Source organism: Salvelinus namaycush, chromosome 16 (assembly GCF_016432855.1).
Source record: "Salvelinus namaycush isolate Seneca chromosome 16, SaNama_1.0, whole genome shotgun sequence".
Classification (NCBI taxonomy): Eukaryota; Metazoa; Chordata; class Actinopteri; order Salmoniformes; family Salmonidae; genus Salvelinus; species Salvelinus namaycush.
Window position 1 is genome coordinate 48,988,645 of NC_052322.1, and position 27,558 is coordinate 49,016,202.

Sequence of the window (27,558 nt, forward strand, 5' to 3'; positions counted from 1 at the left end):
AATGAAATGCTCTTTTTGAATAGATCTTTTAGGTAAATGGAACCGAATCACATCAGTGAGAAAGCCGTTAATTTGGCTCCCTAATTAGCATACTGGTAGGCTACTACTGCTTTTTGGCGATTATCTGCAGATAAATTGTGAATACATTTGAAGATGTTGAATCCCAACTGCAGGAACAATAGGTAGTGGAGAGAGAGCCTCATTGTGGGCCAAAATATGATAAAAGAAAACAGCCTTCCCTCAAGTCCCACTCACAGTGATTGATTGACAGCTCTGAAACCCTACCAACTCTGACTCACAAACATCCTGCCCACTCCTCTGACAATCCCACCCACAGAACATTGGTTTCCTTTCCCTACGTGTCCAAAGGAGCAGAGCCAATAAAATACCTAATTTGAGGAACAAATGTCATTGTGGCAATTCATATCTTGCAGTAAAGCTAAATATGACTTTAATCTCAAGAGAAGACAGGTTCAAGGTTCTCTTAGAAAGTAGTGATCATATAGGCCTTAACCATATGCAAAACAAGTAACACACTGAATTCATACATACAAGTGTTGGTCCCATGAGCTGAAATAAAAGATCCCAGAAATGTTGTGCATACATTTGTTTACATTCCCGTTAGTGAGCATTTCTCCTTTGCCAAGATAATCAATCCACCTGACAGGTGTGGCATATCAAGAAGCTGATTTAACAGCATGATCATTACACAGGTGCACCTTGTGCTGGGGGACAATTAAAAGCCACTCTAAAATGTGCAGTTTTGTCACACAACACAATGCCACAGATGTCTCAAGTTTTAAGGAGCCTGCAATTGGCATGCTGACTGCAGGAATGTCCACCAGAGCTGTTGTCAGATAATTTAATGTTCATTTCTCTACCGTAAGCCACCTCAATGTCGTTTTAGAGAGTTTGGCAGTACGTCCTTCCGGCCTCACAACCGCAGACCACGTGTAACCACGCCAGCCCAGGATCGTCTGAGATCAGCCACCCGGAAAGCTGACGAAACTGCGAAGTAGTTCTGTCTGTAATAAAAAAACTTTTTGTTGGGAAAAACTCAGTCTGATTGGCTGGACCTGGCTCCCAGTGGGTGGGCCTATGCCCTCCCAGGCCGATCCATGGCTGTGCCCCTGCCCAGTCATGTATAATCCATAGATTAGGGCATAATGAATGTATTTTTACTGATTTTCTTATGAACTGTAAACTCAGTAAAATCATTGAAATTGTTGCATGTATTTTTGTTCAGTGACTATATTTTATTGTGTGTATCTCTGTAGGTGGAGAAGGTAGACTGTCGGGGGGTCCAGCTGGCGTCTCTCTTCATGGCGGGCGTGGACACTGCTCTGTTGGTCAATGACGTGTGTGGTCAGCCATTACCATGGGAACACTGCTGCCCCTGGGGCTTCTTCGACGGGAAACTGTTCCAGACCAAACTGGCCCGCGCCGCCCGAGACCGACTGGCCCTGTTCGACATGTGTGAAGGACAGGTAGGTGTGTGTGAGCCCTCTGGGGCGGCGGTTAGGGAGCCGGTTAGGGAGCCGGTTAGGGAGCCGGTTAGGGAGCCGGATAGGGAGCTGGATAGGGAGCCGGATAGGGAGCCGGATAGGGAGCCGGTTAGGGAGCCGGTTAGGGAGCCGGTTAGGGAGCCGGTTAGAAACATGGCAACGTACAGGGCGTTCACTACCTGCTCTAGAATGCAGGGTAAAACGGGGCAATTCAACAGGGTGCTACTAACTTCATCTTAAAACATCGTTTTGTTTTGCCTTAAATAACATTAATTTGATTATGCTCTATAATATTATAACCTTCATATTCTTGTACTTAACAGTGTTGACTGAGGGGCGTTTCTATGGCAATTTTAAAGGGGAATACACCATGAAACCAGGGTTGGGGTTAGGGTTAGGAATACACCATGAAACCAGGGTTAGGGTTAGGAATACACCATGAAACTAGGGTTGGGGTTAGGGTTAGGTCCTAACCCTAACCCTATTTTAAAGGGGAAGACTCAGGAATACACCATGAAACCAGGAACAGATCGTTTTTGCACATGGTAGATGTTGATATTCAGTCTGTTAGCTTTGTAAATGGACCCAAATGTATTTTGAATTCTGGGGATTTCATTTAACGTTCAAAGTTAGCGCCGTTCTCCCCACTGAGCAGTGACAATTCTATTTTAGTGCTAATGCCCGAGAAGCTGTGGAGGATATAACGGGTGTTGTTTTGTCTCGGGCCGGGTGCCAATATATCCTCCAAACCACGTTTTGAGGTCATTATCACTTTTATACAACGGCTACCAGCATATTAAAATGATTAACATGAATCTATTCCTACTATTTCATCGTTTCCAGAGGAGATAGTCCTGAGGTTGCTACCCAAGCCGTCTAGGCGTTCGTTCCAATGCATTGTTTCCAGGGTTCACTGGTCATTTGTTGACTGGCGACAGGCCTTTCCCCCTTGCTACCTGGCCTTTCCCCCCTTGCTACCTGGCCTTTCCCCCTTGCTACCTGACCTTTTCCCCCTTGCTACCTGGCCTTTTCCCCCTTGCTACCTGACCTTTTCCCCCTTGCTACCTGACCTTTCCCCCCTTGCTACCTGACCTTTCCCCCTTGCTACCTGACCTTTTCCCCCTTGCTACCTGACCTTTCCCCCTTGCTACCTGGCCTTTCCCCCCTTGCTACCTGGCCTTTCCCCCTTGCTACCTGGCCTTTTCCCCCTTGCTACCTGGCCTTTTCCCCCTTGCTACCTGACCTTTCCCCCTTGCTACCTGGCCTTTTCCCCCTTGCTACCTGGCCTTTTCCCCCTTGCTACCTGACCTTTTCCCCCTTGCTACCTGACCTTTCCCCCCTTGCTACCTGACCTTTCCCCCTTGCTACCTGACCTTTTCCCCCTTGCTACCTGACCTTTCCCCCTTGCTACCTGGCCTTTCCCCCCTTGCTACCTGGCCTTTCCCCCTTGCTACCTGGCCTTTTCCCCCTTGCTACCTGGCCTTTTCCCCCTTGCTACCTGGCCTTTCCCCCTTGCTACCTGGCCTTTCCCCCTTGCTACCTGGCCTTTTCCCCCTTGCTACCTGGCCTTTTCCCCCTTGCTACCTGGCCCTTTCCCCCCTTGCTACCTGGCCCTTTCCCCCCTTGCTACCTGACCTTTCCCCCTTGCTACCTGACCTTTCCCCCTTGCTACCTGACCTTTCCCCCTTGCTACCTGGCCTTTCCCCCTTGCTACCTGGCCTTTTCCCCCTTGCTACCTGGCCTTTCCCCCTTGCTACCTGGCCTTTTCCCCCTTGCTACCTGGCCCTTTTCCCCTTGCTACCTGGCCCTTTTCCCCTTGCTACCTGGCCTTTCCCCCTTGCTACCTGGCCTTTTCCCCCTTGCTACCTGACCTTTTCCCCCTTGCTACCTGACCTTTTCCCCCTTGCTACCTGACCTTTCCCCCCTTGCTACCTGACCTTTTCCCCTTGCTACCTGACCTTTCCCCCTTGCTACCTGACCTTTCCCCCCTTGCTACCTGACCTTTCCCCCTTGCTACCTGACCTTTCCCCCTTGCTACCTGACCTTTCCCCCTTGCTACCTGACCTTTCCCCCTTGCTACCTGACCTTTCCCCCTTGCTACCTGGTCCTTTCCCCCTTGCTACCTGGCCCTTTCCCCCTTGCTACCTGACCTTTCCCCCCTTGCTACCTGACCTTTACCCCCTTGCTACCTGGCCCTTTCCCCCCTTGCTACCTGGCCCTTTCCCCCCTTGCTACCTGACCTTTTCCCCCTTGCTACCTGACCTTTTCCCCCTTGCTACCTGACCTTTTCCCCCTTGCTACCTGACCTTTCCCCCCTTGCTACCTGACCTTTTCCCCCTTGCTACCTGACCTTTTCCCCCTTGCTACCTGACCTTTCCCCCTTGCTACCTGACCTTTCCCCCTTGCTACCTGACCTTTCCCCCTTGCTACCTGACCTTTTCCCCCTTGCTACCTGACCTTTTCCCCCTTGCTACCTGACCTTTCCCCCTTGCTACCTGACCTTTACCCCCTTGCTACCTGGCCCTTTACCCCCTTGCTACCTGACCTTTTCCCCCTTGCTACCTGACCTTTTCCCCCTTGCTACCTGACCTTTTCCACCTTGCTACCTGACCTTTCCCCCTTGCTACCTGACCTTTCCCCCCTTGCTACCTGACCTTTCCCCCCTTGCTACCTGACCTTTCCCCCCTTGCTACCTGACCTTTCCCCCCTTGCTACCTGACCTTTTCCCCCTTGCTACCTGACCTTTTCCCCCTTGCTACCTGACCTTTCCCCCCTTGCTACCTGACCTTTTCCCCCTTGCTACCTGACCTTTTCCCCCTTGCTACCTGACCTTTTCCCCCTTGCTACCTGACCTTTTCCCCCTTGCTACCTGACCTTTTCCCCCTTGCTACCTGACCTTTCCCCCCTTGCTACCTGACCTTTTCCCCCTTGCTACCTGACCTTTCCCCCCTTGCTACCTGACCTTTTCCCCCTTGCTACCTGACCTTTTCCACCTTGCTACCTGACCTTTCCCCCTTGCTACCTGGCCCTTTCCCCCTTGCTACCTGGCCCTTTTCCCCTTGCTACCTGACCTTTCCCCCTTGCTACCTGACCTTTCCCCCCTTGCTACCTGACCTTTTCCCCCTTGCTACCTGACCTTTTCCCCCTTGCTACCTGACCTTTCCCCCTTGCTACCTATGCAACGACACAGCTAACACAATCACTTCAGACTGACGCTGCAAAGACAGTAAACTAGCTGCATTTAGTTTTTCCTGTTTTTATATTGACATTTCTTTGTGCAGTGCATTTGGAAAGTATTCAGACCCCTTGACTTTTTTCACAATTTGTTACGTTACAGCCTTATTCTAAAATGGATTATATATGCAACATGATAATAATGTCCTGCAACATGATAATAATGTCCTACAATATAGGTAATATGATAATAATGTCCTGCAATATGATAATAATGTCCTGCAACATGATAATAATGTCCTGCAATATGATAATAATGTCCTGCAATATGATAATAATGTCCTGCAACATGATAATAATGTCCTGCAACATGATGATAATGTCCTGCAACATGATAATAATGTCCTGCAACATGATAATAATGTCCTGCAACATGATAATAATGTCCTGCAACATGATAATAATGTCCTGCAACATGATAATAATGTCCTGCAACATGATAATAATGTCCTGCAACATGATAATAATGTCCTGCAATATGATAATAATGTCCTGCAACATGATAATAATGTCCTGCAACATGATAATAATGTCCTGCAACATGATAATAATGTCCTGCAACATGATAATAATGTCCTGCAACATGATAATAATGTCCTGCAACATGATAATAATGTCCTGCAACATGATAATAATGTCCTGCAACATGTTAATAATGTCCTGCAACATGATAATAATGTCCTGCAATATGATAATAATGTCCTGCAATATGATAATAATGTCCTGCAACATGATAATAATGTCCTGCAACATGATAATAATGTCCTGCAACATGATAATAATGTCCTGCAATATGATAATAATGTCCTGCAATATGATAATAATGTCCTACAATATAGGTAATATGATAATAATGTCCTGCAACATGATAATAATGTCCTACAATATAGGTAATATGATAATAATGTCCTGCAACATGATAATAATGTCCTGCAATATGATAATAATGTCCTACAATATAGGTAATATGATAATAATGTCCTGCAACATGATAATAATGTCCTACAATATAGGTAATATGATAATAATGTCCTGCAACATGATAATAATGTCCTACAATATAGGTAATATGATAATAATGTCCTGCAATATGATAATAATGTCCTGCAATATGATAATAATGTCCTGCAACATGATAATAATGTCCTGCAACATGATAATAATGTCCTGCAATATGATAATAATGTCCTGCAACATGATAATAATGTCCTGCAACATGATAATAATGTCCTGCAATATGATAATAATGTCCTGCAATATGATAATAATGTCCTGCAATATGATAATAATGTCCTGCAATATGATAATAATGTCCTGCAACATGATAATAATGTCCTGCAACATGATAATAATGTCCTGCAATATGATAATAATGTCCTGCAACATGATAATAATGTCCTGCAACATGTTAATAATGTCCTGCAATATGATAATAATGTCCTGCAACATGATAATAATGTCCTGCAACATGATAATAATGTCCTGCAACATGATAATAATGTCCTGCAATATGATAATAATGTCCTGCAACATGATAATAATGTCCTGCAATATGATAATAATGTCCTGCAACATGATAATAATGTCCTGCAATATGATAATAATGTCCTGCAACATGATAATAATGTCCTGCAACATGATAATAATGTCCTGCAATATGATAATAATGTCCTGCAACATGATAATAATGTCCTGCAATATGATAATAATGTCCTGCAACATGATAATAATGTCCTGCAACATGATAATAATGTCCTGCAATATGATAATAATGTCCTGCAACATGATAATAATGTCCTGCAATATGATAATAATGTCCTGCAACATGATAATAATGTCCTGCAATATGATAATAATGTCCTGCAATATGATAATAATGTCCTGCAATATGATAATAATGTCCTGCAACATGATAATAATGTCCTGCAATATGATAATAATGTCCTGCAACATGATAATAATGTCCTGCAACATGATAATAATGTCCTGCAATATGATAATAATGTCCTGCAACATGATAATAATGTCCTGCAATATGATAATAATGTCCTGCAACATGATAATAATGTCCTGCAATATGATAATAATGTCCTGCAATATGATAATAATGTCCTGCAATATGATAATAATGTCCTGCAACATGATAATAATGTCCTGCAACATGATAATAATGTCCTGCAACATGATAATAATGTCCTGCAATATGATAATAATGTCCTGCAACATGATAATAATGTCCTGCAATATGATAATAATGTCCTGCAATATGATAATAATGTCCTGCAACATGATAATAATGTCCTGCAACATGATAATAATGTCCTGCAATATGATAATAATGTCCTGCAACATGATAATAATGTCCTGCAACATGATAATAATGTCCTGCAACATGATAATAATGTCCTGCAACATGTTAATAATGTCCTGCAACATGATAATAATGTCCTGCAATATGATAATAATGTCCTGCAACATGATAATAATGTCCTGCAATATGATAATAATGTCCTGCAACATGATAATAATGTCCTGCAACATGATAATAATGTCCTGCAACATGATAATAATGTCCTGCAATATGATAATAATGTCCTGCAACATGATAATAATGTCCTGCAACATGATAATAATGTCCTGCAAAATGATAATAATGTCCTGCAAAATGATAATAATGTCCTGCAACATGATAATAATGTCCTGCAAAATGATAATAATGTCCTGCAAAATGATAATAATGTCCTGCAACATGTTAATAATGTCCTACAATATGATAATATCTGTCATCTCTGTCATCATTAAACACTGGAACGGTAGATGTGCAGAAGATGAATGTGCAAGTAGAGATACTGGGGTGCAAAGGAGCAAGATAAATAAATAAATACAGTATGGGGATGAAGTAGATTGGATGGGCTATTTACAGATGAGCTATTTACAGGTGCAGTGATCTGTGAGCTGCTCTGACAGCTGGTGCTTAAAGCTAGTGAGGGAGGTAAGAGTCTCCAGCTTCTGGAGAGAACCAAGGGCTATATCTGTTCCTGGTCTACATTTTTTGAATAGGGAATGCTTATTTAAGATTGTGAGGAAGGCACTTTTAAAGAATAACCAGGCATCCTCTACTGATGGAATGAGGTCAATATCCTTCCAGGATACCCTGGCCAGGTCGATTAGAAAGGCCTGCTCGCTGAAGTGTTTTAGGGAGCGTTTAACAGTGATGAGGGGTGGTCGTTTGACCGCAGACCCATTTACGGACGCAACGTGGATATCTCTCTCTACTCTCCATCCTGGGTGTCTCAACGTGTATATCTCTCTCTACTCTCCATCCTGGGGGTCTCAATGTGTATATCTCTCTCTATTCTCCATCCTGGGTGTCTCAACGTGGATATCTCTCTCTACTCTCCATCCTGGGTGTCTCAACGTGTATATCTCTCTCTACTCTCCATCCTGGGGGTCTCAATGTGTATATCTCTCTCTACTCTCCATCCTGGGGGTCTCAATGTGTATATCTCTCTCTACTCTCCATCCTGGGGGTCTCAATGTGTATATCTCTCTCTACTCTCCATCCTGGGGGTCTCAATGTGTATATCTCTCTCTACTCTCCATCCTGGGGGTCTCAACGTGTATATCTCTCTCTACTCTCCATCCTGGGGGTCTCAATGTGTATATCTCTCTCTACTCTCCATCCTGGGGGTCTCAACGTGTATATCTCTCTCTACTCTCCATCCTGGGGGTCTCAATGTGTATATCTCTCTCTACTCTCCATCCTGGGGGTCTCAATGTGTATATCTCTCTCTACTCTCCATCCTGGGGGTCTCAATGTGTATATCTCTCTCTACTCTCCATCCTGGGGGTCTCAATGTGTATATCTCTCTCTACTCTCCATCCTGGGGGTCTCAACGTGTATATCTCTCTCTACTCTCCATCCTGGGGGTCTCAATGTGTATATCTCTCTCTACTCTCCATCCTGGGGGTCTCAATGTGTATATCTCTCTCTACTCTCCATCCTGGGGGTCTCAATGTGTATATCTCTCTCTACTCTCCATCCTGGGGGTCTCAATGTGTATATCTCTCTCTACTCTCCATCCTGGGGGTCTCAACGTGTATATCTCTCTCTACTCTCCATCCTGGGGGTCTCAATGTGTATATCTCTCTCTACTCTCCATCCTGGGGGTCTCAACGTGTATATCTCTCTCTACTCTCCATCCTGGGGGTCTCAATGTGTATATCTGTCTTTTCTCCTTGTCCTCTCCAACAGGAGGAGCTGGTGTCTCGTGTGGAGAAGATGCGTCAGGCCATTCTAGATGGCATCAACTTTACTCGTCCTCCTCCCCCTCTCCCGCCTCTTTCCTTCCTCCCCCCTCCCCCCTTCTACCCCCCACCCCCCCACTACCCCCCCCGGCCCATGGGTAACATGCCCCTCCACCACCCTCATCATCCTCACCACCACCCAGCCCAGCATAGACCCAGAGGCTTCCCAGGTAAGCAACACACACACGCATACACACACATACACGCAGTTCACATATGTATAGACAAGCCTTGGTGTTTGTTTGGCAGATTAGAAACAGCCTGATGATCATTGTACTGATAGGTGTTCCAACTATACCATTTTCAACAGTTATGAAACACATTCTCATCCTGTCTGTCTCCTCAGGTCTGCAGTCGATCCCCCCCCAGGGAGGGAAGTTGGAGATAGCCGGCATGGTGGTGGGCCAGTGGGCCGGGAACAAACCACTGCATGGCAGAGGGGGGTTCAACATGCAGGTGGTGTCGGTCGGAGCAGGGAGCGGGTGAGACTCTGGCTGCTCTTTAAATTAAACTGTCTATATAATATAACCTTTTACTGATCTCTCCACCTCTCTCTGTCTCTCCTCGTCTCTCTCTCTCTCTCTCACTCCCCGTCTCTCTCTCTCTCACTCCCCGTCTGTCTCTCTCTCACTCCCCGTCTGTCTCTCTCTCACTCCCCGTCTGTCTCTCTCTCTCGCTCCCCGTCTGTCTCTCTCTCTCACTCCCCGTCTGTCTCTCTCGCTCCCCGTCTGTCTCTCTCTCTCGCTCCCCGTCTGTCTCTCTCTCTCACTCCCCGTCTGTCTCTCTCTCACTCCCCGTCTGTCTCTCTCTCACTCCCCGTCTGTCTCTCTCTCACTCCCCGTCTGTCTCTCTCTCTCGCTCCCCGTCTGTCTCTCTCTCTCGCTCCCCGTCTGTCTCTCTCTCTCGCTCCCCGTCTGTCTCTCTCGCTCCCCGTCTGTCTCTCTCTCGCTCCCCGTCTCTCTCTCTCTCACTCCCCGTCTGTCTCTCTCTCTCGCTCCCCGTCTCTCTCTCTCTCTCACTCCCCGTCTCTCTCTCTCTCACTCCCCGTCTGTCTCTCTCTCTCGCTCCCCGTCTGTCTCTCTCTCACTCCCCGTCTCTCTCTCTCTCACTCCCCGTCTGTCTCTCTCTCTCGCTCCCCGTCTGTCTCTCTCTCTCGCTCCCCGTCTGTCTCTCTCGCTCCCCGTCTGTCTCTCTCACTCCCCGTCTGTCTCTCTCTCGCTCCCCGTCTGTCTCTCTCTCGCTCCCCGTCTCTCTCTCTCTCACTCCCCGTCTGTCTCTCTCTCTCGCTCCCCGTCTGTCTCTCTCTCTCGCTCCCCGTCTGTCTCTCTCTCGCTCCCCGTCTGTCTCTCTCTCACTCCCCGTCTGTCTCTCTCTCACTCCCCGTCTGTCTCTCTCTCACTCCCCGTCTGTCTCTCTCTCGCTCCCCGTCTGTCTCTCTCTCTCACTCCCCGTCTGTCTCTCTCTCGCTCCCCGTCTGTCTCTCTCTCTCACTCCCCGTCTGTCTCTCTGTCTCTCCTCGTCTCTCTGTCTCTCCTCGTCTCTCTCTCTCTCACTCCCCGTCTGTCTCTCTCTCTAACTCCCCGTCTGTCTCTCTCTCTCGCTCCCCGTCTGTCTCTCTCTCTCGCTCCCCGTCTGTCTCTCTCTCTCGCTCCCCGTCTGTCTCTCTCTCTCGCTCCCCGTCTGTCTCTCTCTCTCGCTCCCCGTCTGTCTCTCTCTCTCGCTCCCCGTCTGTCTCTCTCTCTCGCTCCCCGTCTGTCTCTCTCTCTCGCTCCCCGTCTGTCTCTCTCTCGCTCCCCGTCTGTCTCTCTCTCGCTCCCCGTCTGTCTCTCTCTCTCGCTCCCCGTCTGTCTCTCTCTCGCTCCCCGTCTGTCTCTCTCTCGCTCCCCGTCTCTCTCTCTCTCACTCCCCGTCTGTCTCTCTCTCGCTCCCCGTCTCTCTCTCTCGCTCCCCGTCTGTCTCTCTCTCTCACTCCCCGTCTGTCTCTCTCGCTCCCCGTCTGTCTCTCTCTCACTCCCCGTCTGTCTCTCTCACTCCCCGTCTGTCTCTCTCGCTCCCCGTCTCTCTCTCTCGCTCCCCGTCTGTCTCTCTCGCTCCCCGTCTCTCTCTCTCGCTCCACGTCTCTCTCTCTCGCTCCCCGTCTCTCTCTCTCGCTCCCCGTCTGTCTCTCTCACGCTCCCCGTCTCTCTCCCTCGCTCCCCGTCTCTCTCTCTCGCTCCCCGTCTCTCTCTCTCGCTCCCCGTCTCTCTCTCGCTCCCCGTCTCTCTCTCTCGCTCCCCGTCTCTCTCTCTCTCTCTCTCTCTCTCTCTCTCTCTCGCTCCCCGTCTCTCTCTCTCTCTCTCTCTCGCTCCCCGTCTCTCTCTCTCTCTCTCTCTCTCGCTCCCCGTCTCTCTCTCTCTCTGTGTCTCTCTCTCTCTCTCTCTCTCTCTCTCTCGCTCCCCGTCTCTCTCTCTCTCTCTCGCTCCCCGTCTCTCTCTCTCTCTCTCTCTCTCTCTCTCTCTCTCTCTCTCTCTCTCTCTCTCTCTCTCTCTCTCTCTCTCGCTCCCCGTCTCTCTCGATCCATGTCTCTCTCTCCCTCGCTCCCCGTCTCTCTCTCTCTTGATCCCCGTCTCTCTCTCTCTCTCTCGCTCCCCGTCTCTCTCTCTCTCGCTCCCCGTCTCTCTCTCTCTTGATCCCCGTCTCTCTCTCTCTTGATCCCCGTCTCTCTCTCTCTCTCTCTCTCTCTCGCTCCCCGTCTCTCTCGATCCATGTCTCTCTCTCCCTCACTCCCCGTCTCTCTCTCTCTCGCTCCCCGTCTCTCTCTCGCTCCCCGTCTCTCTCTCGCTCCCCGTCTCTCTCGCTCCCCGTCTCTCTCGCTCCCCGTCTCTCTCGCTCCCCGTCTCTCTCGCTCCCCGTCTCTCTCTCGCTCTCTCACTCTCGGTCTCTCTCGCGCGCTCCCCGTCTCGCTCTCTCGCGCTCCCCGTCTCTGTCTCTCCCCGTCTCTCTCTCACTCTCCGTCACTCTCCCCGTCTCTCTCTCTCGCTCTCTCTCACTCTCCGTCACTCTCCCACTCCCCGTCTCTCTCTCTCGCTCCCCGTCTCTCTCTCGCTCCCCGTCTCTCTCTCTCGCTCCCCGTCTCTCTCTCGCTCCCCGTCTCTCTCTCTCTCTCTCGCTCCCCGTCTCTCTCGATCCATGTCTCTCTCTCCCTCGCTCCCCGTCTCTCTCTCTCTCGCTCCCCGTCTCTCTCTCGCTCCCCGTCTCTCTCGCTCCCCGTCTCTCTCTCACGCTCCCCGTCTGTCTCTCTCACGCTCCCCGTCTCTCTCCCTCGCTCCCCGTCTCTCTCTCTCGCTCCCCGTCTCTCTCTCTCGCTCCCCGTCTCTCTCTCTCGCTCCCCGTCTCTCTCTCTCGCTCCCCGTCTCTCTCTCGCGCTCCCCGTCTCTCTCTCTCTCTCTCTCTCTCTCTCTCTCTCTCTCTCTCTCTCTCTCGCTCCCCGTCTCTCTCTCTCTCTCTCGCTCCCCGTCTCTCTCTCTCTCTCTCTCTCGCTCCCCGTCTCTCTCTCTCTCTCTCTCTCTCTCTCTCGCTCCCCGTCTCTCTCGATCCATGTCTCTCTCTCCCTCGCTCCCCGTCTCTCTCTCTCTCGCTCCCCGTCTCTCTCTCTCTTGATCCCCGTCTCTCTCTCTCTTGATCCCCGTCTCTCTCTCTCTCGCTCCCCGTCTCTCTCTCTCTCGCTCCCCGTCTCTCTCTCTCTTGATCCCCGTCTCTCTCTCTCTTGATCCCCGTCTCTCTCTCTCTCTCTCTCTCGCTCCCCGTCTCTCTCGATCCATGTCTCTCTCTCCCTCGCTCCCCGTCTCTCTCTCTCTCGCTCCCCGTCTCTCTCTCTCGCTCCCCGTCTCTCTCTCGCTCCCCGTCTCTCTCTCTCGCTCCCCGTCTCTCTCTCTCTCGCTCCCCGTCTCTCTCTCTCTTGATCCCCCTCTCTCTCTCTCTCGCGCTCCCCGTCTCTCTCGATCCCTGTCTCTCTCTCCCTCGCTCCCCGTCTCTCTCGCTCCCCGTCTCTCTCTCGCTCTCTCACTCTCGGTCTCTCTCGCGCGCTCCCCGTCTCGCTCTCTCGCGCTCCCCGTCTCTGTCTCTCCCCGTCTCTCTCTCACTCTCCGTCACTCTCCCACTCCCCGTCTCTCTCTCTCGCTCTCTCTCACTCTCCGTCACTCTCCCACTCCCCGTCTCTCTCTCTCGCTCCCCGTCTCTCTCTCGCTCCCCGTCTCTCTCTCTCTCTCTCGCTCCCCGTCTCTCTCGATCCATGTCTCTCTCTCCCTCGCTCCCCGTCTCTCTCTCTCTCGCTCCCCGTCTCTCTCTCGCTCCCCGTCTCTCTCTCGCTCCCCGTCTCTCTCTCTCGCTCCCCGTCTCTCTCTCTCGCTCCCCGTCTCTCTCTCTCGCTCCCCGTCTCTCTCTCTCTCGCTCCCCGTCTCTCTCTCTCTTGATCCCCGTCTCTCTCTCTCTTGATCCCCGTCTCTCTCTCTCTCTCTCTCGCTCCCCGTCTCTCTCGATCCATGTCTCTCGCTCCCCGTCTCTCTCTCTCTCGCTCCCCGTCTCTCTCTCGCTCCCCGTCTCTCTCTCTCGCTCCCCGTCTCTCTCTCTCTCGCTCCCCGTCTCTCTCTCTCTCGCTCCCCGTCTCTCTCTCTCTCTCTCTCGCTCCCCGTCTCTCTCTCTCTTGATCCCCGTCTCTCTCTCTCTCGCGCTCCCCGTCTCTCTCTCTCTCTCGCTCCCCGTCTCTCTCTCGCTCCCCGTCTCTCTCTCTCTCGCTCCCCGTCTCTCTCTCTCGCTCCCCGTCTCTCTCTCTCTCGCTCCCCGTCTCTCTCTCTCTCGCTCCCCGTCTCTCTCTCTCTTGATCCCCCTCTCTCTCTCTCTCGCGCTCCCCGTCTCTCTCGATCCCTGTCTCTCTCTCCCTCGCTCCCCGTCTCTCTCGCTCCCCGTCTCTCTCGCTCCCCGTCTCTCTCTCGCTCTCTCTCTCTCGGTCTCTCTCGCGCGCTCCCCGTCTCGCTCTCTCGCGCTCCCCGTCTCTGTCTCTCCCCGTCTCTCTCTCACTCTCCGTCACTCTCCCACTCCCCGTCTCTCGCTCTCTCTCACTCTCCGTCACTCTCCCACTCCCCGTCTCTCTCTCTCGCTCCCCGTCTCTCTCTCTCGCTCCCCGTCTCTCTCTCGCTCCCCGTCTCTCTCTCTCGCTCCCCGTCTCTCTCTCTCTCTCTCTCTCTCTCTCTCGCTCCCCATCTCTCTCGATCCATGTCTCTCTCTCCCTCGCTCCCCGTCTCTCTCTCTCTCGCTCCCCGTCTCTCTCTCGCTCCCCGTCTCTCTCTCTCGCTCCCCGTCTCTCTCTCTCTCGCTCCCCGTCTCTCTCTCTCTCGCTCCCCGTCTCTCTCTCTCTCGCTCCCCGTCTCTCTCTCTCTTGATCCCCGTCTCTCTCTCTTGATCCCCGTCTCTCTCTCTCTCTCTCTCGCGCTCCCCGTCTCTCTCGATCCCTGTCTCTCTCTCCCTCGCTCCCCGTCTCTCTCGCTCCCCGTCTCTCTCTCGCTCTCTCTCACTCTCGGTCTCTCTCGCGCGCTCCCCGTCTCGCTCTCTCGCGCTCCCCGTCTCTGTCTCTCCCCGTCTCTCTCTCACTCTCCGTCACTCTCCCACTCCCCGTCTCTCTCTTTCACTCCCCGTCTCGCTCTCTCGCGCTCCCCGTCTCGCTCTCCCGCGCTCCCCGTCTCTGTCTCTCCCCGTCTCTCTCTCACTCTCCGTCACTCTCCCACTCCCCGTCTCTCTCTCTCGCTCTCTCTCACTCTCCGTCACTCTCCCACTCCCCGTCTCTCTCTCTCGCTCCCCGTGTCTCTCGCTCTCTGTCCCTCTCCAGAAGGGGTAAGGACATCCCAGTGAAAGCAGGACGAGGAGTTAAAAAGGTGACTGCCAAGTCTTTAAGGTCGGGCCAGTCTATCGACGATGTTTGACTGCCAAGTCTTTAAGGTCGGGCCAGTCTATCGACGATGTTTGACTGCCACCGTTGATTGTGACGATATCATGATGTCACAAAATATGTTTTGGCATATTTGAGTCTGGCAGCACACAGCAGGGCAACATACCAAATGGCCTTCGCCTCAATGGTCTATACATATGTGGTAGGTAGACTATTAACTTAATGCAAGATGTAGCTTGTAGAAGAGAGCAGAGCAAAATGGCCGCTAGGTCCGTGGTTTTTGTCTCCTCTCCAATGTGGGATAATAATGGACCTTTTGCAGCACATACTCTGTGTCTTATTGTTTCAAAATCTTCATTTCCCTTTTTCCATTTGAAAGGGATTTGTTAGACCAGGCCTACTCTTTGATGATCAACCATGGAATGAGTCTATAGGCCTGAGTTCTATCTCAGTTTGTAGCCTAAATAAAAACATAGTATGGGCGCTGGAAAGGGGAGACTCTCACCAACAGTATGGTGGGCTCCGTTTTGCTCTACCACCCCCACAAGTGTCGGGAATCGTCTGAAGGTAATCGGTACCGGTTTTAAAAATGAATGGAAGTATGAAGGTACTTTTGTGCCTACTCAAAAAAAGGGTTTAATATGTGTAACAAAAATATATATCTATATACATACACACACACTACCATACAAAAAATTCGGAGTCACTTAGAAATGTCCTTGTTTTTGAAAGAAAAGACAAAAAATGTCAATTTAAATTAACATCAAATTGATCAGAAATACTGTGTAGACATTGTTAATGTTGTAAATGACTATTGTAGCTGGAAACGGCTGATTTTTAATGGAATATCTACATAGGCGTACAGAGGCCCATTATCAGCAACCATCACTCCTGTGTTCCAATGGCACGTTGTGTTAGCTAATCCAAGTTTATCATTTTGAAAGGCTAATTGATCATTAGAAAACACTTTTGCAGTTATGTTAACACAGCTGAATACTGCTGTGCTGATTAAAGAAGCAATACAACGGGCCTTCTTTAGACTAGTTGAATATCTGGAGCATCAGCATTTGTGGGTTCGATTACAGGCTCAAAATGGCCAGAAACAAAGCACTTTCTATGTGACCCCAAACTTTTGAATGGTAGTGTATATTTTATATTTGAGATTCTTTAAAGTAGCCACCCTTTGCCTTGAAGACAGCTTTGCATACTTTGGCGTTCTCTCAACCAGCTTCACCTGGAATTCTTTTCCAACAGTCTTGAAGGAGTTCCCACATATGCTGAGCAATTGTTGGCTGCTTTTCCTTCACTCTGCGGTCCAACTCATCTGAATTGGGTTGAGGTCGGGTGATTGGCTCCGACGCTTGTTGGATGTGGCTTGCAAACTATTACAGACTACAAAGGGAAGCACAGCCGAGAGCTGCCCAGTGACACGAGCCTACCAGACGAGCTAAATTACTTCTATGCTCGCTTCGAGGCAAGTAACACTGCATGACGGCATCAGCTGTTCCGGATGACTGTGTGATCACGCTCTCCGCAGCCGATGTAAGACCTTTAAAAAGGTCAACATTCACAAGGCCGCTGGCCACACGCATTACCAGGACGTGTACTCCGAGCATGGGCTGACCAACTGGCAAGTGTCTTCACTGACATTTTCAACCTCTCCCTGTCTGAGTCTGTAATACCAACACAGTCCCTGTGCCCAAGAACACTAAGGTAACCTGCCTAAATGACTACCGACCTGTAGCACTCACGTCTGTAGCCATGAAGTGCTTTAAAAGGCTGGTCATGGCTCACATCAACACCATTATCCCAGAAACACTAAACCTACTCCAATTCGCATACCGCCCAAACAGATCCACAGATGATACATCTCTATATCACTCCACACTGACCTTTCCCACCTTGACACAAGGAACACCTATGTGAGAATGCTATTCATTGACTCCAGCTCAGTGTTCAACACCATAGTGCCCTCAAAGCTCATCACTAAGCTAAGGATCCTGGGACTAAACACCTCCCTCTGCAACTGGATCCTGGACTTCATGACGGGTCACCCCCAGGGGGTGAGGGTAGGCAACAACATATCCGCCACGCTGCTCCTCCACGGGGGCACCTCAGGGGTGCGTGCTCAGTCCCCTCCTGTTCACTCATGACTGCACGGCCAGGCACGACACCATCGTAAAGTTTGCCGATGACACAACAGTGGTAGGCCTGGTCACCGACAACGATGAGACAGCCTATAGGGAGGAGGTCAGAGACCTGGCCGTGTGGTGCCAGAACAACAACCTCTCCCTCAACGTGATCAAGACAAAGGAGCTGATCGTGGACTACAGAAAAAGGAGGACCGAGCACGCCCCCATTCTCATCGACGGGGCTGTAGTGGAGCGGGTCAAGAGTTTGTCAAGTTCCTTGGTGTCCACATCACAAACGAACTATCATGGTCCAAACACACCAAGACAGTCGTGAAGAGGGCACGACAAAACCTTTTCCCCCAGGAGACTGAAAAGATTTGCCATGGGTCCCCAGATCCTCAAAAGGTTCTACAGCTGCACCATCGAGAGTATCCTGACCGGTTGCATCACCGCCTGGTAGGCTAACTGCTCGGCATCTGACCGTTTGGCACTACAGAGGGTAGTGCGAGCAGCCCAGTACATCACTGGGGCCAAGCTTCCTGCCATTCAGGACCTATATAATAGGCGGTGTCAGAGGAAGGCCCCAAAATGTTTTAGAAACTCCAGTCACCCAAGTGATAGACTGTTTTCTCTGCTACCGCACGGCAAGCGGTACCGGAGCGCAAAGTCTAGGACCAAAAGGCTCCTTAACAGCTTCCACCCCCAAGCCATAAGACTGCTGAACAATGAATCAAATGGCCACCGGACTATTTACATTGACGCCCCCCTCCATTGGTTTTGTACACTGCTGCTACTCACTGTTTATTATCTATGCATAGTCACTTCACCCCCACCTACATGTACATATTACCTCTAACCTGTACCCTGCACACTGACTCGGTACCCCCTGTATATAGCCTCTTTATTGTTATTTTGTTGCATTTTATTGTTTTTTACTTTAGTTTACTTGGTAAATATTTTCTTAACTCTTCTTGAACTGCACTGTTGGTTAAAGGCTTGTAAGTAAGAATTTCACGGTAAAGTCTACACTTGTTGTATTCGGCATTTCACGGTAAGGTCTACACTTGTTGTATTCGGCATTTCACGGTAAGGTCTACACTTGTTGTATTCGGCATTTCACGGTAAGGTCTACACTTGTTGTATTCGGCATTTCACGGTAAGGTCTACACTTGTTGTATTCGGCATTTCACGGTAAGGTCTACACCTGTCGTATTCGGAGCATGTGACAAATAGAGTTTGTTTTGATATAGCCCTGACTTTGTGGCTGTGGTAACTAGTGGAAACTGAATGTAACCTAATGGGATACTGTCGCAGATGTGCAGATAATAAGATAAAACAATAATAGCCTACACTTGATATATATTTTTTAAGGTAGGCTGATATAACTGATATCTGATTATTTTTGACAAGACAAACATAGGAAGCTAGAGGTAGCTAACTAACTCTAAGTAAGCATGAACTCTCTCTCCTCTCCTCCCTTCTCTCACCTCCCTTCTCTCTCCTCTCCTCCCTTCTCTCACCTCCTCCCTTCTCTCCTCCCTTCTCTCTCCTCTCTTCTCTTTCCTCCCGTCTCTCTCCTCTCCTCCCTTCTCTCTTCTCTTTCCTCCCTTCTCTCCTCTCCTCCCCCAGACACATTCCCCCTCCTCCACCAGCCCCACCAAGCCTGAGGAGGAGGAGCCTAACTCGGGGGCCGTGACCCAGCAGCTGAATGGCAGCCCTGCAGCCTCCGCTATTGGCCAGCCTCTGGATCTGCCCCCACTGGCCCATCCAATCCCGTGTGCCTTAGCAAGCAGAGACAACCAAACAGAGGAGGCCCCCTGTTGCCTTGACGACTGTCCGTCAGATGGAACGCTAACGAAGGAGGCGTGACGAGGCTTTCCCAGAATGCACCAGGGTGTTCTGACAAAGCTGTCTGTGTTTCACTGCCGTCTGCCCTGCCCCTTGATTTTGTCACGTGGTTTTATTTTATCTTAACGATCAGAGGTTTTTCTCCATGAGTCCGTATGTATGTTCGCCCCTGCCTCCCTAAAGCCCCGCCCCCATGGCCCGTCACTATAGTAACCCCAGCCCACTGTCTCTGATGGTCCCTCCCTAGTGTTAATATTCATACCTGGATCCTTTCGGTTAGACTTGAACTACGGTGTTTAGTAGTAGTGTGTTTAGATACACTAACGTCGACACTACCACACACTGTTGGCTAGGTGCCTGGGTTTGGTTGCCATGGTTAGTGTGTAAAGGTTTGGTTGCTGGGTGTGTCGGTTGTTGCCATAGGGACCTCATGGTGAGCTCAGAGTTCTAGGAGTGTTGGACTCTCGAAGTGTCAGAGGAGGAATAGCGAAAGAAGAGGTTGAAGAACGAATGAGTGCAGTGTTTGTGTGCTAAATAAGCGCGGTTTACCACCAATAATGATTTATTAGTGTTAGCCGCGCCACTAACCACCCAGAGCGCGTGTTTGCATTGCTCTGACCCTTCAGTAGCATTTGCACCACTAATGCATTAGCATGCTAACGTAGCCCACACCTTGAATAACATTAGCACTTGCCCTAATATGTTAGCGTGCTAAGTTAGCCTAGCTCAGCCGTATTTAGACCCCCTGACCACAGATGTAATGTATGTACGCACCTTAACCTGACGCTCCAACGTATGGAAGCTCTTACCCCTATATTAGATTATATTCCCTATGCTCTGATTGTATATCCCAGCGGGGAGCACTTACTAATGTAGGATTCATTGATTTAATATTGATTATTGATGACCAGACCCCCGACAGTTTGTCTGAGAGAGTTCCCTTGCGACCTAGGAAATCACTTTGATCATTGACCTCAAGGTCTATTTTAACATGGCCTTTGTGTTATGTAAACGAGACCTGTTTGAATGTGAGTAGGGCTGCACAATTCATCCAAATCGCAATATTGACATGTGCAATATCCATATCGCAATATTTTGCAACCCCACTCAGCCGCGTGTACGGTCTGTTATTATCGCTGACTCTGTCGTCCCTCTCCTCTTGCGGCTGCTTCCCACAACGAAGCTCCAACCCCACTCAGCCGCGTGTACGGTCCGTTATTATCGCTGACTCTGTCGTCCCTCTCCTCTTGCGGCTGCTTCCCACAACGAAGCTCCGCCCCCTGTCACTCAAGCAGCACAGTTCCTGTTCTGTTAGATTCACTAGAAGTTTTCATCCTGATCTGTTGGGTCAAATACAGTCAACACATTGTTCCAAACAAGAATGATGCTGCTTTCCACTTTGCTTCTTAATATAAATCATTATATTTCTCTGATTCCAACTGTGTTTTGATCGATCACAAGTCAAATTGTAATATTTGTTAAATAAATAATGTGCCAATATGGTGCAGCTCTGGAACGGAGTGATCTTTAGAGGAAGCCGTTTTAAAAGGAATCCTCTAGCAGGTCAAAACATTCAGGCGATCAGAGATAGAGGACATCTTTGTATCTGTGCCGTTATTGCATCTATGACAGTATGGGTAGCGCTATTGAGGCTAGCTCCATTTTAAAGTAGTCCATTTTCTTCACAGTTAGCTAATCGCTCCCAGTTTGACATGACTTCAACAGGGTCACCAGGAGGGATCAGCCAATGAAGTTGGGAGGCCCACCCAGTTGACTACATTAAAATGGTGGAAGCCCTCAGTGGTGCTGCCCAGGCTAATACGGCCTGTTGGCTACTAGAGGCCTCTATCATTCTCTATGGGCCAAGTATGGTCCCACGTCAGGGAACGGCAGGGTCAGGGCTTAAAGGTCAGAGTGCTGTAGCTGCCAAGCTCCTCTTCTGACTGGCACCTTGTCTAAATGAACCCAAGGCTGCATCTCAAATGGAATCCCCTGCGTAGTGCACTACTTATTCTGTTCATCAGAAGCAGTGCATATTGGGGGTTAGGTTGCCTTTAGAGACGAGACCTGATGAAGTCCCAAAGCATAGACCCACACCAGCCTTGTCAGCTGGCTGGCCAATCAGGACAGGACTGGTAGCACCGCCTCCCCAACCCCGCCTGGTGATGGGTTAGCAGTTTCCACGGTGATAGCCCAGCATTCTAAGCTCTTTATCTAACAGGAAGCACTTCCCCCAAACCACTTAGCCAATCAGCAGGGGTTTGAGGTGAGAACACTTGAATGTTCTGCTCACAATCTAAAGATCCTAAATAGTTTTAATGTTTAAACTCTTTATGTTGTCATCATTATAGTAGAGGATAAAGTATCCCTTTAATAGGTCTGCTCTGAGACCAATCAGAGTATTGACTTGTTTTAATGTCAGTAGTAGACTACAGAGAGATAGCAGAGAGGAATCAGTTGTAATGTTAGTAGTAGACTACAGGGAGATAGCAGAGAGGAATCGGTTTTAATGTTAGTAGTAGACTACAGAGAGATAGCATAGAGGAATCAGTTTTAATGTTAGTAGTAGACTACAGAGAGATAGCAGAGAGGAATCAGTTTTAATGTTAGTAGTAGACTACAGAGAGATAGCAGAGAGGAATCAGTTGTAATGTTAGTAGTAGACTACAGGGAGATAGCAGAGAGGAATCGGTTTTAATGTTAGTAGTAGACTACAGAGAGATAGCATAGAGGAATCAGTTTTAATGTTAGTAGTAGACTACAGAGAGATAGCAGAGAGGAATCAGTTTTAATGTTAGTAGTAGACTACAGAGAGATAGCAGAGAGGAATCAGTTGTAATGTTAGTAGTAGACTACAGGGAGATAGCAGAGAGGAATCAGTTGTAATGTTAGTAGTAGACTACAGGGAGATAGCAGAGAGGAATCGGTTTTAATGTTAGTAGTAGACTACAGAGAGATAGCATAGAGGAATCAGTTTTAATGTTAGTAGTAGACTACAGAGAGATAGCAGAGAGGAATCAGTTTTAATGTTAGTAGTAGACTACAGGGAGATAGCAGAGAGGAATCAGTTGTAATGTTAGTAGTAGACTACAGAGAGATAGCAGAGAGGAATCAGTTTTAATGTTAGTAGTAGACTACAGAGAGATAGCAGAGAGGAATCCTTTTTAATGTTAGTAGTAGACTACAGGGAGATAGCAGAGAGGAATCCTTTTTAATGTTAGTAGTAGACTACAGAGAGATAGCAGAGAGGAATCCTTTTTAATGTTAGTAGACTACAGAGCGCAGTAGGGTGGATATGTCTGCCTGAGAAGAGAGCAGTACTACTGTACGATCTGTCTGTTGGCCATCTATAGAAATATCTCAACCAATGTCTGTCTGAGCAAGGATATTCCCTACATACTGCAGTACTGTTGGGCAGGGCCTAAAGAGCATCCTATTCCCTACATACTGTTGGGCAGGGCCTAAAGAGCATCCTATTCCCTACATACTGTTGGTTATGGCCTAAAGAGCATCCTATTCCCTACATACTGTTGGGCAGGGCCTAAAGAGCATCCTATTTCCTACATACTGTTGGGCAGGGCCTAAAGAGCATCCTATTCCCTACATACTGTTGGTTAGGGCCTAAAGAGCATCCTATTCCCTACATACTGTTGGTTAGGGCCTAAAGAGCATCCTATTCCCTACATACTGTTGGACAGGGCCTAAAGAGCATCCTATTCCCTACATACTGTTGGGCAGGGCCTAAAGAGCATTCTATTCCCTACATACTGTTGGTAAGTACTGTTGGTAATTCCTACAGAATGACTGACTTCATCGTCTTCGTTCCTGTGAAGATAGTCTTCAAAATGAAAGCCAGGGTTTGATTGATCATAAGATTGTAAGGGTTCCTCAAGAGAGTGGCCCTGCTGCTGATCTTCAGCCTAATTGGGGATGGTTTTCCATAACAGGGCTCATAGGGTCAACAGTAGTGCACTTTCTAAGGAATAGGGTGCCATGTGGCCCACTGTGTTTAATGTTTAAATCTTTCATAGCCCACCGATTCCATCCACTCCACTGAGACAAAACATACAGGCCTTTTAACTTGTCAACAACATGAATGCCAGGGTTTGATTGATGGTTGATTATTGGTTATTCATAGGACTCTACCTCTACAGGACTGTAGGACAACAGTAACACTATTGGACTGAGTTCTACAGGACTGTAGGACAACAGTAACACTATTGGACTGAGTTCTACAGGACTGTAGGACAACAGTAACAGTATTGGACTGAGTTCTACAGGACTGTAGGACAACAGTAACAGTATTGGACTGAGTTCTACAGGACTGTAGGACAACAGTAACAGTATTGGACTGAGTTCTACAGGACTGTAGGACAACAGTAACACTATTGGACTGAGTTCTACAGGACTGTAGGACAACAGTAACAGTATTGGACTAAGTTCTACAGGTCTGTAGGACAACAGTAACACTATTGGACTAAGTTCTACAGGACTGTAGGACAACAGTAACAGTATTGGACTAAGTTCTACAGGACTGTAGGACAACAGTAACAGTATTGGACTGAGTTCTACAGGACTGTAGGATAACAGTAACACTATTGGACTGAGTTCTACAGGACTGTAGGACAACAGTAACAGTATTGGACTAAGTTCTACAGGACTGTAGGACAACAGTAACACTATTGGACTGAGTTCTACAGGACTGTAGGACAACAGTAACAGTATTGGACTGAGTTCTACAGGACTGTAGGACAACAGTAACAGTATTGGACTGAGTTCTACAGGACTGTAGGACAACAGTAACACTATTGGACTGAGTTCTACAGGACTGTAGGACAACAGTAACAGTATTGGACTAAGTTCTACAGGACTGTAGGACAACAGTAACACTATTGGACTGAGTTCTACAGGACTGTAGGACAACAGTAACAGTATTGGACTGAGTTCTACAGGACTGTAGGACAACAGTAACACTATTGGACTGAGTTCTACAGGACTGTAGGACAACAGTAACACTATTGGACTGAGTTCTACAGGACTGTAGGACAACAGTAACAGTATTGGACTGAGTTCTACAGGACTGTAGGACAACAGTAACACTATTGGACTGAGTTCTACAGGACTGTAGGACAACAGTAACAGTATTGGACTGAGTTCTACAGGACTGTAGGACAACAGTAACACTATTGGACTAAGTTCTACAGGACTGTAGGACAACAGTAACAGTATTGGACTAAGTTCTACAGGACTGTAGGACAACAGTAACAGTATTGGACTGAGTTCTACAGGACTGTAGGACAACAGTAACAGTATTGGACTAAGTTCTACAGGACTGTAGGACAACAGTAACAGTATTGGACTAAGTTCTACAGGACTGTAGGACAACAGTAACAGTATTGGACTGAGTTCTACAGGACTGTAGGACAACAGTAACACTATTGGACTGAGTTCTACAGGACTGTAGGACAACAGTAACAGTATTGGACTAAGTTCTACAGGACTGTAGGACAACAGTAACAGTATTGGACTGAGTTCTACAGGACTGTAGGATAACAGTAACACTATTGGACTGAGTTCTACAGGACTGTAGGACAACAGTAACAGTATTGGACTAAGTTCTACAGGACTGTAGGACAACAGTAACACTATTGGACTGAGTTCTACAGGACTGTAGGACAACAGTAACAGTATTGGACTGAGTTCTACAGGACTGTAGGACAACAGTAACAGTATTGGACTGAGTTCTACAGGACTGTAGGACAACAGTAACACTATTGGACTGAGTTCTACAGGACTGTAGGACAACAGTAACAGTATTGGACTAAGTTCTACAGGACTGTAGGACAACAGTAACACTATTGGACTGAGTTCTACAGGACTGTAGGACAACAGTAACAGTATTGGACTGAGTTCTACAGGACTGTAGGACAACAGTAACACTATTGGACTGAGTTCTACAGGACTGTAGGACAACAGTAACACTATTGGACTGAGTTCTACAGGACTGTAGGACAACAGTAACAGTATTGGACTGAGTTCTACAGGACTGTAGGACAACAGTAACACTATTGGACTGAGTTCTACAGGACTGTAGGACAACAGTAACAGTATTGGACTGAGTTCTACAGGACTGTAGGACAACAGTAACACTATTGGACTAAGTTCTACAGGACTGTAGGACAACAGTAACAGTATTGGACTAAGTTCTACAGGACTGTAGGACAACAGTAACAGTATTGGACTAAGTTCTACAGGACTGTAGGACAACAGTAACAGTATTGGACTAAGTTCTACAGGACTGTAGGACAACAGTAACAGTATTGGACTGAGTTCTACAGGTCTGTAGTTGACACAAACAGAAAGGGTGACAGTATGTCTGCTAAGTAGTCCAATTACAGCCCAAACTACCGTAGTAGCATTTACATAGCCCCCACAGAACAACCGTAACATCTGAATAGGGACAGCACTTCAACATGCGTTTGGATTTCTGCAGCTCATGACTGTGTTGTGGGACTGTTTACAAGCAAATAGAGAGTATTGAGATTAATTCCACATCAAGTATTTGGAACAACACTCTTTTAGGGCTATCTAGCAGACAGAGTTGAACCTAGACTGGATGGAGAAGAGCCCCAACTGCTCATATAATACCCAGCATGACTAGACGACTCATACATATACAGTATAATACCTTTCACATGTCATTACTGTAGTACAATAAAACGGAGTACTGCAGGTCATGAGTATCGCTCTTCAGCCAGGAGGAGTGGTGGGCCTATTTATGTCACTCCACTATCTGACAAAATTACACACAAGCCTGTCGACTCGTTCCTAACGATACTTACTCATATATACACACAGTAGTTGTTACCAGCCACCCTCTGTATGTTTGTGCTAAAGGGATGTTTCTGTTCCTCGTCAGTTACTGTCTGTGGGTGAAGCAGAGAGACTTGGTAACTCTCGTCAGTTACTGTCTGTGGGTGAAGCAGAGAGACTTGGTAACTCTCGTCAGTTACTGTCTGTGGGTAAAGCAGAGAGACTTGGTAACTCTCGTCAGTTACTGTCTGTGGGTGAAGCAGAGAGACTTGGTAACTCTCGTCAGTTACTGTCTGTGGGTAAAGCAGAGAGACTTGGTAACTCTCGTCAGTTACTGTCTGTGGGTGAAGCAGAGAGACTTGGTAACTCTCGTCAGTTACTGTCTGTGGGTGAAGCAGAGAGACTTGGTAACTCTCGTCAGTTACTGTCTGTGGGTGAAGCAGAGAGACTTGGTAACTCTCGTCAGTTACTGTCTGTGGGTAAAGCAGAGAGACTTGGTAACTCTCGTCAGTTACTGTCTGTGGGTAAAGCAGAGAGACTTGGTAACTCTCGTCAGTTACTGTCTGTGGGTGAAGCAGAGAGACATGGTAACTCTCGTCAGTTACTGTCTGTGGGTGAAGCAGAGAGACTTGGTAACTCTCGTCAGTTACTGTCTGTGGGTGAAGCAGAGAGACTTGGTAACTCTCGTCAGTTACTGTCTGTGGGTGAAGCAGAGAGACTTGGTAACTCTCGTCAGTTACTGTCTGTGGGTGAAGCAGAGAGACTTGGTAACTCTCGTCAGTTACTGTCTGTGGGTGAAGCAGAGAGACTTGGTAACTCGTCAGTTACTGTCTGTGGGTGAAGCAGAGACTTGGTAACTCTCGTCAGTTACTGTCTGTGGGTGAAGCAGAGAGACTTGGTAACTCTCGTCAGTTACTGTCTGTGGGTAAAGCAGAGAGACTTGGTAACTCTCGTCAGTTACTGTCTGTGGGTAAAGCAGAGAGACTTGGTAACTCTCGTCAGTTACTGTCTGTGGGTGAAGCAGAGAGACATGGTAACTCTCGTCAGTTACTGTCTGTGGGTGAAGCAGAGAGACTTGGTAACTCTCGTCAGTTACTGTCTGTGGGTGAAGCAGAGAGACTTGGTAACTCGTCAGTTACTGTCTGTGGGTGAAGCAGAGAGACTTGGTAACTCTCGTCAGTTACTGTCTGTGGGTGAAGCAGAGAGACTTGGTAACTCTCGTCAGTTACTGTCTGTGGGTGAAGCAGAGAGACTTGGTAACTCTCGTCAGTTACTGTCTGTGGGTGAAGCAGAGAGACTTGGTAACTCTCGTCAGTTACTGTCTGTGGGTGAAGCAGAGAGACTTGGTAACTCTCGTCAGTTACTGTCTGTGGGTAAAGCAGAGAGACTTGGTAACTCTCTACTGTTGTACCGAGCTGCAGTCTGACACAGCTCTCTCCACGCGCACATTGTCATACCCTGAGTTAGACACTAGCTTGATAAAGTAAACAACATGATGTCCCATCGTTATCCATGTCTGATTTAGTTTGATTAGAATTTATTGATCAGTGATTTTAATGCTTATCTTTAATATCCCTCTGTACACCATGCCCTCTTCTCTTCAACCCATCTCTCTCTCTCTCCTCCCGTCTCTCTCTCTCTCCTCCCGTCTCTCTCTCTCCTCCCGTCTCTCTCTCCTCCCGTCTCTCTCTCTCCTCCCGTCTCTCTCTCCTCCCGTCTCTCTCTCCTCCCGTCTCTCTCTCTCCTCCCGTCTCTCTATATCCACCCATCTCTCTCTATATCCACCCATCTCTCTCTA

At 48.2% G+C, this 27,558-nt stretch overlaps 2 protein-coding genes across 2 annotated transcripts; both read left to right on the forward strand.

Annotated features, from left to right (window-relative positions):
* The first annotated feature begins 1,288 nt into the window (after positions 1–1,288).
* On the forward strand, positions 1,289–25,846 carry LOC120061537 (constitutive coactivator of PPAR-gamma-like protein 2). The gene is made up of 5 exons (XM_039011454.1): positions 1,289–1,487; positions 8,995–9,217; positions 9,394–9,529; positions 14,908–14,953; positions 18,729–25,846. Exons 1-5 carry the CDS (start codon positions 1,323–1,325, stop codon positions 18,966–18,968), a joined length of 810 nt encoding a protein of 269 aa, XP_038867382.1. The 5' UTR covers positions 1,289–1,322; the 3' UTR covers positions 18,969–25,846.
* Positions 20,816–27,448, forward strand: LOC120061721. The gene is made up of 3 exons (XM_039011618.1): positions 20,816–20,841; positions 25,845–26,572; positions 26,614–27,448. The coding sequence occupies exons 1-3, from the start codon at positions 20,816–20,818 to the stop codon at positions 26,910–26,912; spliced, it is 1,053 nt and encodes a 350-aa protein (XP_038867546.1). The 3' UTR covers positions 26,913–27,448.
* Positions 27,449–27,558: the final 110 nt, after the last annotated feature.